Source organism: Manis javanica, chromosome 4 (genome assembly GCF_040802235.1).
Source record: "Manis javanica isolate MJ-LG chromosome 4, MJ_LKY, whole genome shotgun sequence".
Taxonomy (NCBI): Eukaryota; Metazoa; Chordata; class Mammalia; order Pholidota; family Manidae; genus Manis; species Manis javanica.
Genome location: NC_133159.1, coordinates 34,594,882 through 34,609,826, shown reverse-complemented (window position 1 = coordinate 34,609,826; position 14,945 = coordinate 34,594,882). Strand labels below are relative to the sequence as shown.

Genomic DNA, 14,945 nt, shown 5'->3' with positions numbered 1-14,945 from the left:
ACACTAAAATCCTAGACTCACGACTCCTCTAGCCTTCCTGATCCCCCCATTAAGTCTTGCTCATTCTATTTCCTAAAAATTTCTTGCCTCCGACAACTTCTCCACATCACCAATGTATCTTCACCTCCACCATCTCCACCACCGGTCTGGGTCTGGGCCACCATTTCTGGCCTGGACCATAGTACAGTCTGCTGGTTGGTGTCTCTGCCTTCAAGGTTAACCCCTTCAGTCCTTGCATTATTCTGAAACACAGATCCTGCCCTGTCATGCCCCTCCTTAAACATGCGAGGGTCTCCCCACCATTCCTAGGATCATAAACTCCTCAGCAACTTAGCTGAGCATTCAGGGCTCCTCAGGGTTTTCTCAGGTCACTACTGACCTCCCCAGCTTCATCCTTTGCCACTCCCCTGCCTCTTATTCTTCACTACCCCCCTGCTAGACTGAAATTTTTTGAATACTCCACATTTCCCCTTCAGAAATGTGCCCATGCTCCTCTATGGTGAGACCATTTCCCCTCAACCCCAACTTGCTGGCTATTTCCATCCTACATATCCCTCAGACTCTGCTTAACTTTGTCCTCCCAGGAACCCTTTTCTGATCTTCAGACTGAACAAAGTGCCTTTTCTGTGCATCTTTTCTCATAACACTGTTCACACCACACTGCTTACACGTCTGTCTGAGTGCCTTGAGAGCAGGGAGTCACTCTGTGCAGCCAGTCAACCCAGCATGGCCCATGTGCGCCTAGCTCACATAAGGTGTCTGTGGGTTTGCTGAATGAAGGAATGCACAGATAAGTGGTCCTCCAAGAGTCCTTGGGCCCCTCCCCCTTGAGGGTGGCCCCAGCCTAGGCCCTGCTTCCTGTCCTCTACTACTCAATTACCAGGCAAGCACAGGAACTGGAGTATGTCAGCCCCAGGTGGTTAGCCGGTAACTGGAGTGTGTTGGCCCCAGGTGGTTACCCAGTGTGAGCTCTCACTGGGTGTTCTAAGTGATCTGAGCCACCCTTCCACTAGCAGCTCTTGGGCCCAGCCAACAAGCTTATCCTTTGTTAGAGGCTAGCCTCACTCACTTCTCTGAGGGATGTATGCAGCTGCACCCCTCCCATTATGGTCTTGGCAATATAAAAACATTTCCAACATTAAATATTAATGCCAAGAAAGAGAATCATCTTGTCACAAGTTGATGATCCTGAAGGAATATAAAAACAGGTTAGTTAGTCTTCTAGAACTTGGAGGTGAGGAAGACCTACTTTTCCAGGCCTCCATTGTAGGCACAAGACTGTGCGTTGTAACAGCTCATATGCTGTAACAGCTTCCGGCTGGCCTCGTTAGCTCAGTGAGAGGTACCAGTAGGGCTCTGACCCGGGTGGCCCTAGGGCTGTAAGCAGAGGACTTTCTGCAAGGCTGTGTTGTCTCCATGCTCACCCTGCTGCTGTCTCTGAACTGATGGCCTATTGAAAACCCCAGATTTGTCTCTGTGCTTCTTCTGCCCAGTTTACTTATTTTCTTGCTGTGTCATTGGCTTTTTAAACTGATGAGTAGGTTACACTGACTGTCATGAAGCCTTCGGTAGCTGGAAAAAGAGCCTGGGCTAGAAGCCCGTAACTGCCATACCATTGATTTGCTAGGTAAACTGAAACAAATGTCTTCCCTGATCTGGGTCTCTCTCTCTCTGCATTTGTAGTGAGCCAGTTGCAACAAGTTAGACTCCAGAATCTCCAGTCAGCAGGATTGTAGTCAGGGTTTGTGGAGTGAAAGGCCATTGGTTTCAAGTGCACTGGCCCCTGTGTCATCTATGCCAGAGATTGTACAGTATACACTTTATCACCATTGGGTCTTCCATAAAAGTAGGATCCCTGCCTTCCTTAAAGAAAAGAAGAGGTATTCCAGACATAAGGCATGTGCAAAGACATGTGGGTCATCGCCTGTTCAGTCCCCACAATAACGCAGAGGCAGTGCCCATCACTGCCCCTAGTGGAGGAAACTGTAGTTCAAAGAAACTAAGCACTGGCTGCAGGGTATGCAGACAGTGGGCAAAGTTAAGACCAGAAAGTGGTCTCTGACTCCAAAACCTATCTGACATTTTCAGAAAACAGTATATGTTTCCTTGAGGTTGGAATATGGGGACTGGAGGTCAAAAGTGGCAGAGGTGAGGCCAGAGAAAGCAGGTCTCCGTTCTTGCAGGGCCTTTACCTTAAAGTCATATGCATGAGTGTACACAAAAAAGACATGATCAGGTTTGTGTAAGAAAGATCACTCTGGCTATATGGGAATGGATTTCAGGGAGAAAAAAGACAAGCTGGTGTACTAGCCCGAGGTGACGGTCTGGATTGGGGCAGGGCTGCCGGAATTAAGGAAGGAGATAATTACAGAATAAGAAGATAAATTCTGTTATTAATTTGGGGAGTAAGGGAGAGGGCAAGGTGTCAAGCCTGATTCTCAGGTTTCTTTGGACATTTTGGGGGTGCCCTTCACTGGGATAGAGAACACAGAGTGAAGAAGCTTGGGAGAATTCGTTCATTACTTAGCATTTTGAGTTAGCATGTGTCCATCTAGAAAGAGATGTTCTCGAGGCATTTGGATTTGTGGTCTGAAGCACAGTAGAGGTCCAGGCTGGAGATGGCAATCTGCAGGGGAAGTGCAGGCTCAGGATGTGGATGAAGCCATCCACTGTGGCAAGTTGGAACAGGTCAAGGCCAGAGACTGAGGCACATGGACCATCTCCCAACTTAGGGCTGGGCCCAGGTGGAAGGTCAGTGCTTGCCCACTGGATGGCTGGTGGCCTGAGGGGAGGGGCTAGGCACATTCACTTGGGCCAGGGGAGGCAGATTGAGCGATTTGTCCAGCGATGAGGGAGGAGCCAGATGAAGTCAATAGAAAACTAATTTTCTTTTCTGCTGGAAGAAATGAGGTGTGTGGCCGCTGGGTAATTGCAGATAACGAGGGGACTTACTCTTAATATGCACAGTGGCCATGGTCCCCAGAGTGCAGGAGGCAGGAAGGATTGGAGGTGCCTTGGCAGGGCCAGACTTATTTAGGAAGAAAATCACCCTATCGTAGCCCTTTTGACAGTGCCATCACATCTCCTGGACCCTGTCATAAACCCTCCCCAATCCCGGGTCCTTCCTGTCCCATCCCCACCCGTCCTACACAGCTCTTCTTACCCCATTCCCCTTACTGTCAACCGCCTAGCTCCTTGTCACAGCCCCCTCCCTCCACCCTCTACCCATGCGGCACAGGCACACACACTAAGGGAGACAAATGATGGGGCCTCAGCTGAGCAGGGTGCGTGTCCAGCCCATAAACCACAGGGATGGGTCATGTCTGGAGTTGCCATGGCCGCCACCACCCACCCATCTGTCTTCCCACTGTTCTGCTTCGGACCGGATCTCATAGCTTCCTGAGCCCCCGAAAGAACAAGGTGTCCCTGGTGTCTGGGTCCTGGGTCACCTCTCCATGCCACATCCACTATGGGTACTTTCATATTGGGCTCTGCCAGACAGGGCCCTCTGTGACTTGTCTGCCCTAAGCAGTATCTGCAGAATCAGGATCTGGCTAATGATACAAGCCCTGGGCTGACGAAATTCCTCCTGCTCCTGCAGTCCTCTTCTAGCCCTGCTGGGTCTCCTCTCCTAGTCTAGGGTCCTGGCAAGGGCATGCTCTGGGGCACAGTGGATGGAAGGCGTTGGTCCTTGACAGCTTCAGAAGCCTCCTGACCCCACCTTGCCCTTAACAACCCCCACCTGATTACGACATCAATGAACAACACTTCTGTAGTCATAGCATCGATCGCATGAGGGCTGGTGGCAGCTGAGGTCCCAGTTATATGGCCCAGGAGTGTCTGGAAGGTGGCAGAGGGCTGGGAGGAGAGGCAAGTGAAGGGATGGGGAGCTGGTGGCAGTGGAACAGAAAAACCCAGGCGCCTGAGCCATTGCTGCCCTAGGCTTACTATATATAAGACAAGCTCTGGGCAGCTGCATCTCCTGCTGCTGGTGGTGGGACAAATCCTGGCCACATCCACTATACTGAGCCCTGAGCACCTGTGGGCATCCCTGCAGCCACCAGCATTCTAGGACAGTTGAGCACGGAGTTTCTCATGGTGACCAATCCCCAGAAACTGCTGTGACAGGGTCTGCAGGTGCAGACACATTTAACCTGCCAGAGACAGGGCTGCAGCCTGACCAACGCCAGCATTGAACCTCCTGGGTGGGAGAGGCACACAGGCATGCCTACTGGAAGGCTGCAGGCCAGACTGCTAGAGGACCACAAACCTGGGCCCTGGCCAGCGGGCTGGGGTAGCATGGGAGCACCTGCCCAGGCAGACAAGCCTGTGGCCCAGGGCAGGTGTTTCCCAGGGCCCGGCCTGGAAGTGCTGGGGCTTGTGCCTGTCACTGGTGATTATGGTCTAGGCCACATCTCCACACACACGCAAATGCCGGCAAAGTCACCCTGGCCGTGGGCGTGATGAATGGCCGCACAGTAATGAAATGGAGACATCAAGGCGGGTGGCGGGAAGACGGAGTGTGGCGGACGGGCCGTCCCCACGCGGCGGCAACAAGAAGGATCGCCCAGCGGCTGGGGGCCGTCAAGGGAGAAATTACACATTTACTCTGCCTTTTTCTTACTGCGACGGCGGCCATACATCACTGCTGGGGCCGGGGCGGGACATGCCGGCCAATTTCCAGCATGAATTATGGGACTGAGCAACATTGAGACCAGGCTTCCTGCTGGCCCAGCATCACCCAGCCTAACCAGAAGGTGGAGATGCTGCCACCCTGGTGGGGATGGGACCTTGGTTTAGAGTTCGTGGCTCCTGAGTCTTACCTGGCTTCCCACCCCTCACCCATGTAAGAGCACCATGGACGCTGAGGGGAAGGAGCAGGGGCTGATTTTAATGTCTTCTCTTACTCTTTTTAGATGACTGCAAGAACATTGCCAACATCATGAAGACACTCGCATATCGAGGCTTCATCTTCAAGCAGACATCGAAGCCGTTCTGATTGGCCGAGGATGGGATGGGGCAGGACAGGGTAGCTGCTTGGCCCAGCCCAGAACCCTCCACGCCCTCACCAGAGGGGAAAAAGGACAGTGGCACAGCTCTATGTCCAGAGTGTCCCCCAGCCTGTCCTGTGGGCTTCTGCCCTGGGTAAGGGCTTGGCTACTTGGCCCCTCTGGAATAGACACTTTGTGCCCTCCACCCCGACCCCTCAACCTCAGCCCAGTATTAGCCCCTCCCATTGTGGGCCTGGGCTAGGGGGACCCAGGCACTTACCGCCTCCTCCCCGGTACACAGGCTTCTGCTGGGGCCACCAAGCCTCCCTGTGCCCCTTCCCATCCGTAGTGCATGGTGTGTGGTGCCCCCAGGGCTCCAGGACAGATCAGGCCCCACCTTGTGTCTACCCCCATCCCCGCTGTGAACGTGCCACTGAATAAAGTCGGGGAAATGAGGCCCGGGGTGTGTGTGTGGAGCAGGTGGTAGTGTGTCTGATGCTGTCAGGATGTTCCAGGCCACTCTGCTCGGGCCACTAATGCAGCTGGCAGTCAGTGGAGCCCCTGTGGGACCCTCACTGAATATGCAGAGCACCATGGGGACTATCTGAGCACCAAACTGAATAGCTGAGGCCACTGCTTTGTGTGAACCATCCTGAGTACAGAACCACAGGTGTTCCCATGTACAGGTATTTGGGCAAAACGCAGTGGTTAGAGGGCTGCTAAGGGCCTCAATGCAGGAAGCCTCACCACTGCCCCCATGTGGTGGGTGTGGTGACACCCCCCCATCCTCCCATCCAGCAGCATCGGAAGTGGGGAAGGAAAAGGAAGCAGCCCAGTCCAACTCAGCAGCTCTATTCACACAGCAGCAGCATCCCCACCCCACGTGGCCTCTCACGGCTTCTTGGCTTTCTTCACAGAAGAGGAGCTGGAGGCTGATTCCCGTCGCTTCCTCTGAGGAGACACAAGGTGCTGAGGTCAATGGCCCCCAAGGCCTGATTCAGGCTTGAGCTCATGGCACATGTGCCTCACATTCTCGGGGAAGGCAATGCCCACCAGCCACCCACTCCCACCCTCAGTCTCAGAACCCCTCGGAGTGCTGGTTCCTGAGGCAGACACAAGAGGGAGCAAAGCCTGAGTGTGCAGGTGCTCACACACAGGGCTGCTGGCACTCCCAGCCTGCCCAAGCTCTTACCGAGTTGGGCGTGAGGGGTGCGCCCACCACATCGATGATGGTGTCCTTGGTGGGGTCAGGGCCGAGACCAGGTTCAGATCCCACTGGTTCAGCAGAGGCCGGGGCTGGGCCCGAGGCTGGCACACTGGAGCCCCCCAGCCCGCCAGCCCGGGCCAGCGCCTCGTGTCGGTGCCGCAGCATCTGCAGCTCATACTCGCAGTTGGCGCAGGCCTGCTTGAGCTCATAGAGCAGCACCAGGTCACTCCGCAGCTCATTGAACATGTGCACCAGCTCCTCTGTGGGTGTCGGGCTTAGCTCTGCAGGCAGGTGGGTGAGCACACGGGCAGAGCTGGACTGTGGCGAAGGTCAACAGTAGGAATGGCTCCTCCCCTGCCCAGTCTCTGTCCATGGCCTGGTGGGGGTGGGGAGGCCACATCCTGTGGGGCCCAGCCCCCATACTCACCCACACCAAGTTCCAGCAGCATCTGTTCCAAGGCCTTGATCTTCTTCTGTCCCACAGAGCTAGGCAGCTTCATCTGCAATGACCCGGGTTGTTAAGCCCTCTCACCAACCAGTGGCTTAGGACAAGGGGAGTAAAGGCAGCGGGGGAGGGGAGAGAACCCCAGAGGCAGCTCTGGGTCAGAAAAGGTAACAGCAAGGGGAGATAAAAGCTGTGACCTCACCCTGGCTACATCCCCAAGAGCCTACTGAAGCCGCCACCCTCTGCAGCATACAGCAGACCTACTGCCCCAGCCCCACGGCCTGCAGTTTTTGGGCTGCAGGGAGCCCAGGGCCCAAACACACAGAGGGAGGTGACTCACCCTCTGGCTCCTCAGTGTGACACCTGCAGACTTGAAGTCCGGAAACTTGATGCCTGCAGTCTCAGGAACAGCCTGGTGGAGAAGGCCTTATGGAAACCAAGGTTCACAGGGCAACCCGCTAACTCAGAGCCCTCCCCTAGAGGTCCCCAATGCCAGACAACGCCCCCCAGCACCAGGCTGGGCTGACTTGGTCTGCATACCGGCTTCTCTGCCTCCTTTTTCTGGGGTAGCTTCTTCTTGGGGGCCTTGCGTTCCGTGCGCCGCTGCTCTGCAGTGGTGTCGGCCGCAGTTATCAGCTTCTGCAGGTCCTGACTGCGCTTCTCCCGCTCCTTCTTCCGGGCCTCGATCTTGCGCAGCTCCTGTAGCAGGTATTCCTCTTCCGCCACCTGGGAAGGTCAGAGGCTGAGAAGTATGGGGAATGTGGGGGAGTGAGGGCAGACAGGGCGCTGGGCTGTCTGAGGGAATCTGAGAAGGACGGGACCATGAGGGCGGTGAAGAGCAAGCAGGTGGCCAGAGAGAAGAAGTGCTGACTGGGACAGGCAGGGCCGGGGCCCGGGTACCACTGGGGGGCAGGGGGACCTGGAGGGCATGGAGAACTGAAGCAGTGAGCAGGGAATTCCAAGGCACTGAGGGGTTTATGGGCTGGGGACTGACCTGCTCTGGAGTCCGGTTGTACAGACGCTCCAGCTGTTCCTTCCGCCGTCGCTCGTGCCCAGCATCAAACACTGGTATCTTGAGGTCTGTGCCTGGCACAGCCCGCACATTGGCAAGCTTGGCACAGATGTGGTAGTACCGCTCCTTCAAGTCCTCCACAGAACGCTTCTGAGGATAAAGATGTGGGGGAAGGGAGGATGAACGCTCAAGGGCATGTGGAAGGGATCACCTGCAGGCAGTGGGCCTGCCAGGCCCAGAGGTTGTGCACACATGCAAATGCACGACACCAGCTCACCTTGAATTGCTGGTGGTCATACCGGTCATGGATAACTACAAAACGTAGGTCAAAGCGGCGGCTGAGGTCAAAGAGGTGGTCAGTTTCTGCCTTAGTCCAAGCATCATCATGAAGATAGAGCTGGTACTCCTGCTCTGAATACACGGGCACCTGCACAGTCTGTTGGCACAGAGGGACAGAGTGGGGGCATGCCCACATCACGTCATGTCCAGTGGGCTGCAGCCCCCCATGTGACCATAGCCCCTCCTCTTTACTGCCACCCCCTGGGCTGGACAAAAGCAAATTCACTGCCCGGGGCCGAACACAGGGCAGCTGGAAATGTTTCCAAAGTGAGTAAAGAAACTGTCTTTGACCAGAGGCGCTGACTGACTCTAGGATTTCCACCTGCTTCTGGATTCACTCCAGGAGCAACTTCACCATTCCTTCACTTCCAGAGCCTTGGTTCCTACCCACATCAAATACTGATCTTCAAGGGCTGGTTCAAGTGAGGGCCCCATGTGTAAGCACTCCTGTGGAGTCCAACGGTCAACCTTGGAGAAGGGCAGACGGCTAAATACCAGAGAAAGACCCAGGAACCCCCAGTCCATGAACACTTGCCTGAACCACTCCTGCCACCCAGTGGTGACAGTGAGACCTGTAGCTCCTGCCGAGCTGACCAAAGTCACAGCTCTATAGAAAAGAGGCAAGAATCCTACTGGCAACATGCACACCTGTCCATGCCCCTGTCCCCCTCTGCCACACCTCGTCCCCCAGGCCAATGATGTACAGTGCCACCACCAGCTGGGTCTGTCAGACACCCCAGGAAGGGGTCAATGCTAGATGGGACAAAGGAAGCTTCTCTCCTCCATCAAAGACCACGTTGGCTCTGACCCTGCTCTCAAGACCCTTCTTCACAGCTGCCTCCTACATACAACTCAAACTCAGTATGTTCAGGTGACACATGTAACTAGACTTACTGTGGTGGTCATTTTGCAAAATATACAAATAACAAACTGTTTTCATGTACACCTGAAACTAACATAGTGTTGTATGTCAATTATCCCTCAATAAAATTTGTTTTTAAAAAACAGTATTTCAGGTCTGACCTCATTACTCTCCTTCAAACCTGTATCTCCTTCAGTCCAGATCTCAGTCCATGTCACCAGCACCCAAGTGCCCAAGCCAGAAATTGGAAAGGCATCTTTAGTTCCTACCTTTACCTTTGACCCCTCCCCTTCCCCAAGTCTGTGGCTTTTACCTCTGGAATCTCTATGTCCACTGTCACATCCCCGTTCAGACCACCACTACTGCTTGCCTGAATCAGGGAAGCAGCCTCCCAACTGGTCTCTCTGCCTCCATTCAATCGTCCTCCAAGCTTCTCCATATGCAGCCAAGTTGTGATCTCTCTGAACAGTACTACTTAAAGGACCGCCTGCAGACCGGTGCTGTTTTGCAAACTGGTATCACTAGTCTATGGTAAGTATGGAAATTGATAGTGGGAATTTGGAAATTCAATAATTTTACAGCAATCGTATGCTATTAAATCTGATAATGAAGAAACACGGACTTGCATTTTGTCTTTTCTTGTAATGTATCAGTCTCTGATGGATTGGAAATTTTTAAAAATAATGTCCTCCACCATGGATAATTTGAGAAGCACTGTTCTGGAATATCTGATCATGTCACCCAAATATCCCTCCTTCACCATGGATAATTTGAGAAGCACTGTTCTGGAATATCTGATCATGTCACCCAAATATCCCTTATCAAACCCTTTAAAGGATCCCCACTACTCTAAAATAAAAGTGCCTTCTAGATAATTCACAAACTCAAGAGCAAGGGTTGTCTGGTTCATTTCACTGTCTGGCACACACTTCAGGGTTCACAGGGCCAGGCAATAGGTACCAATGAATATTTACTGAATCAGCCAATGAACACATGGGTGAATGACCTGGCCCCTCTCTGTAACCATTGTCCCTCATGGACCCTGAGTTCTAGTCAAATGACTAGCAGTTTCTGGAACATACTAGGCTTTGCCCTTCAGCCTTTGCTGCTGTTGCCTGAAATGCTTTCCCACTTACACACTCCTTCTACCTGGATAGCTTCTCATCCTTTTGATCTCTTTCACAGATCATTACCTCTGGGAAGTCTTTCTGGTGTCCCAGGCTTGGTTAAGAACCCTTCCTATGGATTTCAATTCCATTTAATTAAAAAAAAAAATTACTCAGGAACTGTGTAACCAGTCCTGCTCTAAAGGAGCTCATAGTCAAGCAAGGGAGACATTCATTCATTCAACAGATATTTATCATGGGTGTGCTAGACCCATGCTGGGAACACAGTGTTCAATAAGACAGACAGGAACCTTACCTTCTCAGAGCTCACAGTCCAACTGAAAAAATTAGTGCTGTGTGGCAAGTTTGGTAACAAAGGTATGCCTATGGTATAATGAGTGACACCTGATCTAGCCTAGGGACAAGTTGATGAAAGAAGAGGTAAATGAGGCCTGGTTCAGTCTTAAGGTTGAGTAGAAGTGAACTGGGGAGCAAAGACGGTGGAGAGAATCCTAGGCAGAGGGAGCAACACAGAGGAAGAAAGAGTGTGTGGGTGTGGCAGTTAGGGTTACGTTAGGGAAACTGGTGAGGGGCAAGACGTGAGGAAGAGGCATGGAAAGAGCTTGGTGGGTCAGCAGAGGTCAACTGCTGCAGGCCTTGTGTGCCCTGCGAAGGAGTCTGGAATGCATCCAGATTAGTAAGGTTAGTTTTAAAGAAGAGTGGAATAGTCATGATTCTCTCTTGCAAAGACCCTCCTGGCAGCAGTGAGGACAGACAGGGTGAAATAAGAGGCCGGGAGACACTTACAGGCAGGTTCTAGAAATAATCCAAGCGAGAAGTGAAGAGGCCTAAACTGCAGCAGCACCACGAGAGGGAGAGAAAGGGGCACACACTTGAGAGGTGTTAGAGCAAAACCACACGACTTGGCAACTGGACAAGTGGGATGAGGACAGACAGACAGATGACTCCTGGGTTTCTGGCTTGAGCCAGAGTATGGCTGAGGAACCACGGACTAAGAGTGGGACCCCAGGAATAAGCAGTATGGAGGAAAGATCATTGATTCACTTTACTCTGACTTCATTCTCCACCTGTAGTCACCATGACCTTTCTAAAACTGACACTATTCTACTTAAAACCTGCCAGTGGCTACCCAAAGACATCAGGACAAAGCCCAAATTCTTGAGCTTGGTCGCCAAGTCCTGCCTGACCTGGCCCCTGCTGACCTCTCAGGCCTCATCTCCCACCATGTCCTAACTGGCTTTATGCTTCATCCACAGGGGAATGCCTTCAGCATCCCATACATATAGCTGGCTTTTTTAATCTATGGCCTTTGCCCCTGGTGCCCCCTCTGCCTGAAAAAGTCACTACACACCTTTCCTGATAGTGCCTAGTAACATCCTTCAAGACTCAGCTCAAGGTCTAACTTCAGGAAGCTTCCATGGTCTTTAGGTCCTCCCAATATAGCATGTATCCACCAAACTAATTGCGCCCATGATAAATATCTGTTGAATGAATGTGACCCACTGCCCACACTCCCCATATGCTTCTTCCCAACAATATGGAGAGTTTCTTGAGGGCAGATAATGTCTGATTCATTTTTGTGTCCTCGGTGCCTAGGGCTGGACTGAGCATGGAGCAGAGTTTACTGAACACAAAATAAACTTTTTTGTCTGCACCTCAAACTGCCTCCTCCAACCTTCCCTCCCACTGCCTCAAGCACCTCATCTCTTGGTTGTCCCTTCTCACCTGCCTCTCCCTCCACTGGACCAGAGGAGCCTAAGGATGGTGGTGGGATGGAGGCAAACTAGGTTTAGTGCACAAAGGAGAACAATGGGTCACACCTGGACAGCTGAGTCTGGGGTGCCTGGGAGCCATCCAGTGGACGGTGTCCATGTGGGTGGTGCTGGATATCCTGCGCTGAGGGGAAAGAAGTTTGCACTTGGAGTCCTGGGTTCAGCCCTCCAGTGCTTTCACGCTTGAAGTCTAGGCTGCTCCAGGCTGCAAGGACTGTGAGGCCATACTGCATAGTGGCTTCAACAATGGCCTAGGAAAAGTGAGCTCAGCCCAGCTCTGCCTCTCACTGGCTAAGTCTGAGTAAGGCCCTGCTCCATCTGAACCACAGTAACAGAGACCAGAGATAATTCATCTTTGACTAGGGCATTAGCATAGAGGATGAACATAGGCAGACATGATTTATTACAGAAACAAAATCAACAGGATTCAATGATTAGATGCATCACTGAAATCTAGCTCAAATACTACCTTCTCAGACAGTCCCTCCCTGACCACCTTATCTAAATTAGTGAACCTACAAGTTCACTTTTTATTGCATTTCATATCCCATTCATATCTTTGTTCCATTTTAGTGATGGCTCTTATCTAAAAGAATCCAGTTCATTTGCTTACATATTTGGTATCGGTCATCTCCTACCTTCTTTGTCCCACTGTTGATTGAAAGAATGTGACAGCTAAGGAGAAGATTGAAAGAATGTGACAGCTAAGGAGAAGCTAAGTCAAGGATGATTCCCAAGTGTCTGGTTTCAGGAGCTGGGTGGAGAGTGGTGTCATTCACTGATATGGGGAACAGGTTTGTGGGTGAGGAATAGAGGGAAAATTATGAGTTCTGCAAAGAGTAGCTACTTGATCTGAAGTACCTACAGGGTCTTTGGGGAAAGACACGCAGTATATGACTAGACATGTGGGAACAGTTGCTCTGGCTTGGAGATATAAAGTTGGGGTCGCTGGCACACAGATCGTAACTCAGGCCACAGGGTAAATGAGACACTCCAGGGAGAAAGTGTAAAGAGAAAAGAGAGGAGCACCTAGGGCACATTTGCAAATTTTAAAGAGCCACAAGAATCCCACCCTGCAGGTATTGGCCATGAGGACTGAGTGGGGAACCATGGTTGTGACAAAGGCCTGAGTGTGTCCCTGGAGCCAACCCTAGGAGACTGGAGAGTTCACACAAGTAGCTCAGAATGGGTAAGCCACCTTGACTTACATCCAAATGATGGTGGCTTACCTTATTGAACCTAGCGAAGGGGTAGTCCTTGCCCTCCTCAGCTGCTCGTCGCCAGTGGAAGAACATAGCACCATCCTTGCGGGCTGGGTTGGTGAATGGCATCCACTTCCAGGGCCGCACCTTCTTGGAGCCCAACTTGGCTTTCACTGTACGGTAGCCTTGACCAGTGTCACTGGGTAGCAGTGGGGGCGCATCCCTGGCAGCAGGGTTTAAGGAGGTGAGAGGTTAAGACTCAAAAGGTGTGGATAGAGCCTTTGGGCCCAGGTAGCTGATCGACCCTACAACAAGGAAGTCATCTCCTGGAACAAGAGATCTAAGTTCCTCCTGCACCCTACAAGCAAGCAGGAGCCCTGGCTGGGGACGGAGTCAGGGAAAGAATTGGCAGAGAAAACTAAGAGTTAAGGACCATGCAGGTGGATCAGGGACAGAGCCTGGGGGGCTTGTGATTCTAATACTTGCTTCTTGTCAGAGTAGAGCAGTGCATAGACCTCCCGGTGCATGCCCTCAGGCCTCTTGAAGGTCAGTGTCTCAGAGGACTTCTTGGACTTTTTCTGAGGAGGGAAACCATAGGAAAGGAACCACAGCCTAGACTGCCTTCCCTGAAAATTCTCTAGCCCAGCTCCATCCCTGAACCAGCACCTATAGGTACAAACACACATACACACTATGAAGGTACAGAAACCCACTCATAGGCGCACCCCCAGACTGAGCAGGTCATTCCCCTACACCGCCCCACTTCACCTGAGTAAAGCCCCAAACTGTAAGTAGAAGATACTTTTCCACTATCTCTCAGAATGTCACACCGACTTGGTAGCCCCACCCAATATCCTGCACGTGTCACACTCTCTTGGTCCTCTCATCTCTTACAAGTGTCACACCCCCTTGGTCCCCACCACTTCCCACGGCGTCCCACCTCCTGCGCCCCATCTCATCAAGGTGACACGTATACTCTCCCGTTATGTCACACCTTTTACCGCCCATCTCACGAAAAGTGCAGCACCCTATCACGCCCCCCCCCCTTCCGCTGTCACTCCTCCCCACCACTTCAGTCCTGCTACCTAAGGCGCTCAAGCGCCTCTCATACCTTGTCCGGATTGATAATGTCCTTCTTGCTGATGGTCCCAGAGGCTGCATCCCCCTCTGGACCTCCGAGTTCTAGAATGTCCCGCACATCCGCGCCCGTAGCCATCACGCCTGGGAGATGGGGGAGCGCCCTGAGGTCAAGGGTCAGTGCCTGAGAAGGGACCGGGCTCGCTTCAGGGGAAGGAACCACTTCAGCCCCAAGTTGGGGTGGGGTGAAGAGGCGGGCCGCGAGGAGGAGGGTGGCCCAGATCAGGTCGGGGCTCCGCCTACGTCCCGCCGCTTGGGTCTCCCTTAACAGGCCCAATGCCTCCTAAGCCCCAGCGCCTCCGCAGCTGGGATCCCCGGCCATCGCCGCAGCGATCCCCTATCTCTGAAGGGCCGCGGACAGAAACTTCCGGTCGTGCTCATTAAAAACTCGGCCGACAGGAATACTTCCGTCCTGTGCTTAGCGTAAATGGAACCGACTGGCAACCCAGTGTGAAAGCTACTGGCCGCCTGGAGCTTGTCACCGTCCTTGGCTCCCACGAGCCCGCAGATGTTCATGTGCTGCCTGCTTTCTGGCATCATTTTCCCTCACCGTTGCTCCGTTGAATTTCGGGCAATTAAAAGAGAGTGCAGAGCTTTGTGACCTTGGAAGTCGCTTAATTTCTCTGAACCCGTAAAATGAAAATTGTGATGGTACCTGCTCAAATGAAGTATCGATAATCCATGTAAAACATTAGCACAGTGAGAGAAACATTTAATTTTTTTATTAAATGAATTAGTGGTATCAATTGTCCCTGCTTATTAAATGCTGAGTATGTGCCAGGCACTGCGGTAAGCATTGGAGATGAAGAGATGCACTAGATAAGGGGAAGCTTCCTAGGGTGGCTGCCAAG

At 52.4% G+C, this 14,945-nt stretch overlaps 2 protein-coding genes across 18 annotated transcripts in view; one reads left to right on the top strand and one right to left on the bottom strand.

The window, feature by feature from the left end:
• ERI3 (ERI1 exoribonuclease family member 3) overlaps positions 1-5,447 on the top strand; it is a 128,208-nt gene extending 122,761 nt beyond the window's left edge. For all 13 annotated transcript variants that reach the window (XM_037002254.2, XM_037002252.2, XM_037002251.2 and 10 more), the window contains one exon: positions 4,917-5,447. In XM_037002254.2, coding sequence (XP_036858149.1) covers positions 4,917-4,999 — 83 coding nt within the window. In that variant the 3' untranslated portion in view covers positions 5,000-5,447. The remainder of the gene's footprint in view (positions 1-4,916) is intronic.
• A 380-nt stretch (positions 5,448-5,827) lies between these two features.
• Positions 5,828-14,474, bottom strand: DMAP1 (DNA methyltransferase 1 associated protein 1). 5 transcript variants are annotated; one of them, XM_073233793.1, is made up of 11 exons: positions 14,069-14,474; positions 13,444-13,623; positions 12,985-13,180; positions 8,530-8,601; positions 7,933-8,091; positions 7,638-7,805; positions 7,184-7,369; positions 6,984-7,055; positions 6,626-6,698; positions 6,184-6,479; positions 5,828-5,942 (listed from the first exon to the last, which is right to left on the bottom strand). In XM_073233793.1, exons 1-11 carry the CDS (start codon positions 14,116-14,118, stop codon positions 5,883-5,885), a joined length of 1,512 nt encoding a protein of 503 aa, XP_073089894.1. In that variant the 5' UTR covers positions 14,119-14,474; the 3' UTR covers positions 5,828-5,882. The 5 variants fall into 5 exon arrangements, with proteins under 5 accessions (XP_073089894.1, XP_073089895.1, XP_073089896.1 ...); XM_073233794.1 differs by having other exon boundaries at positions 13,444-13,535; positions 14,069-14,473; XM_073233795.1 differs by lacking the exon at positions 14,069-14,474 and adding an exon at positions 11,804-11,879 and having other exon boundaries at positions 13,444-13,541.
• Positions 14,475-14,945: the final 471 nt, after the last annotated feature.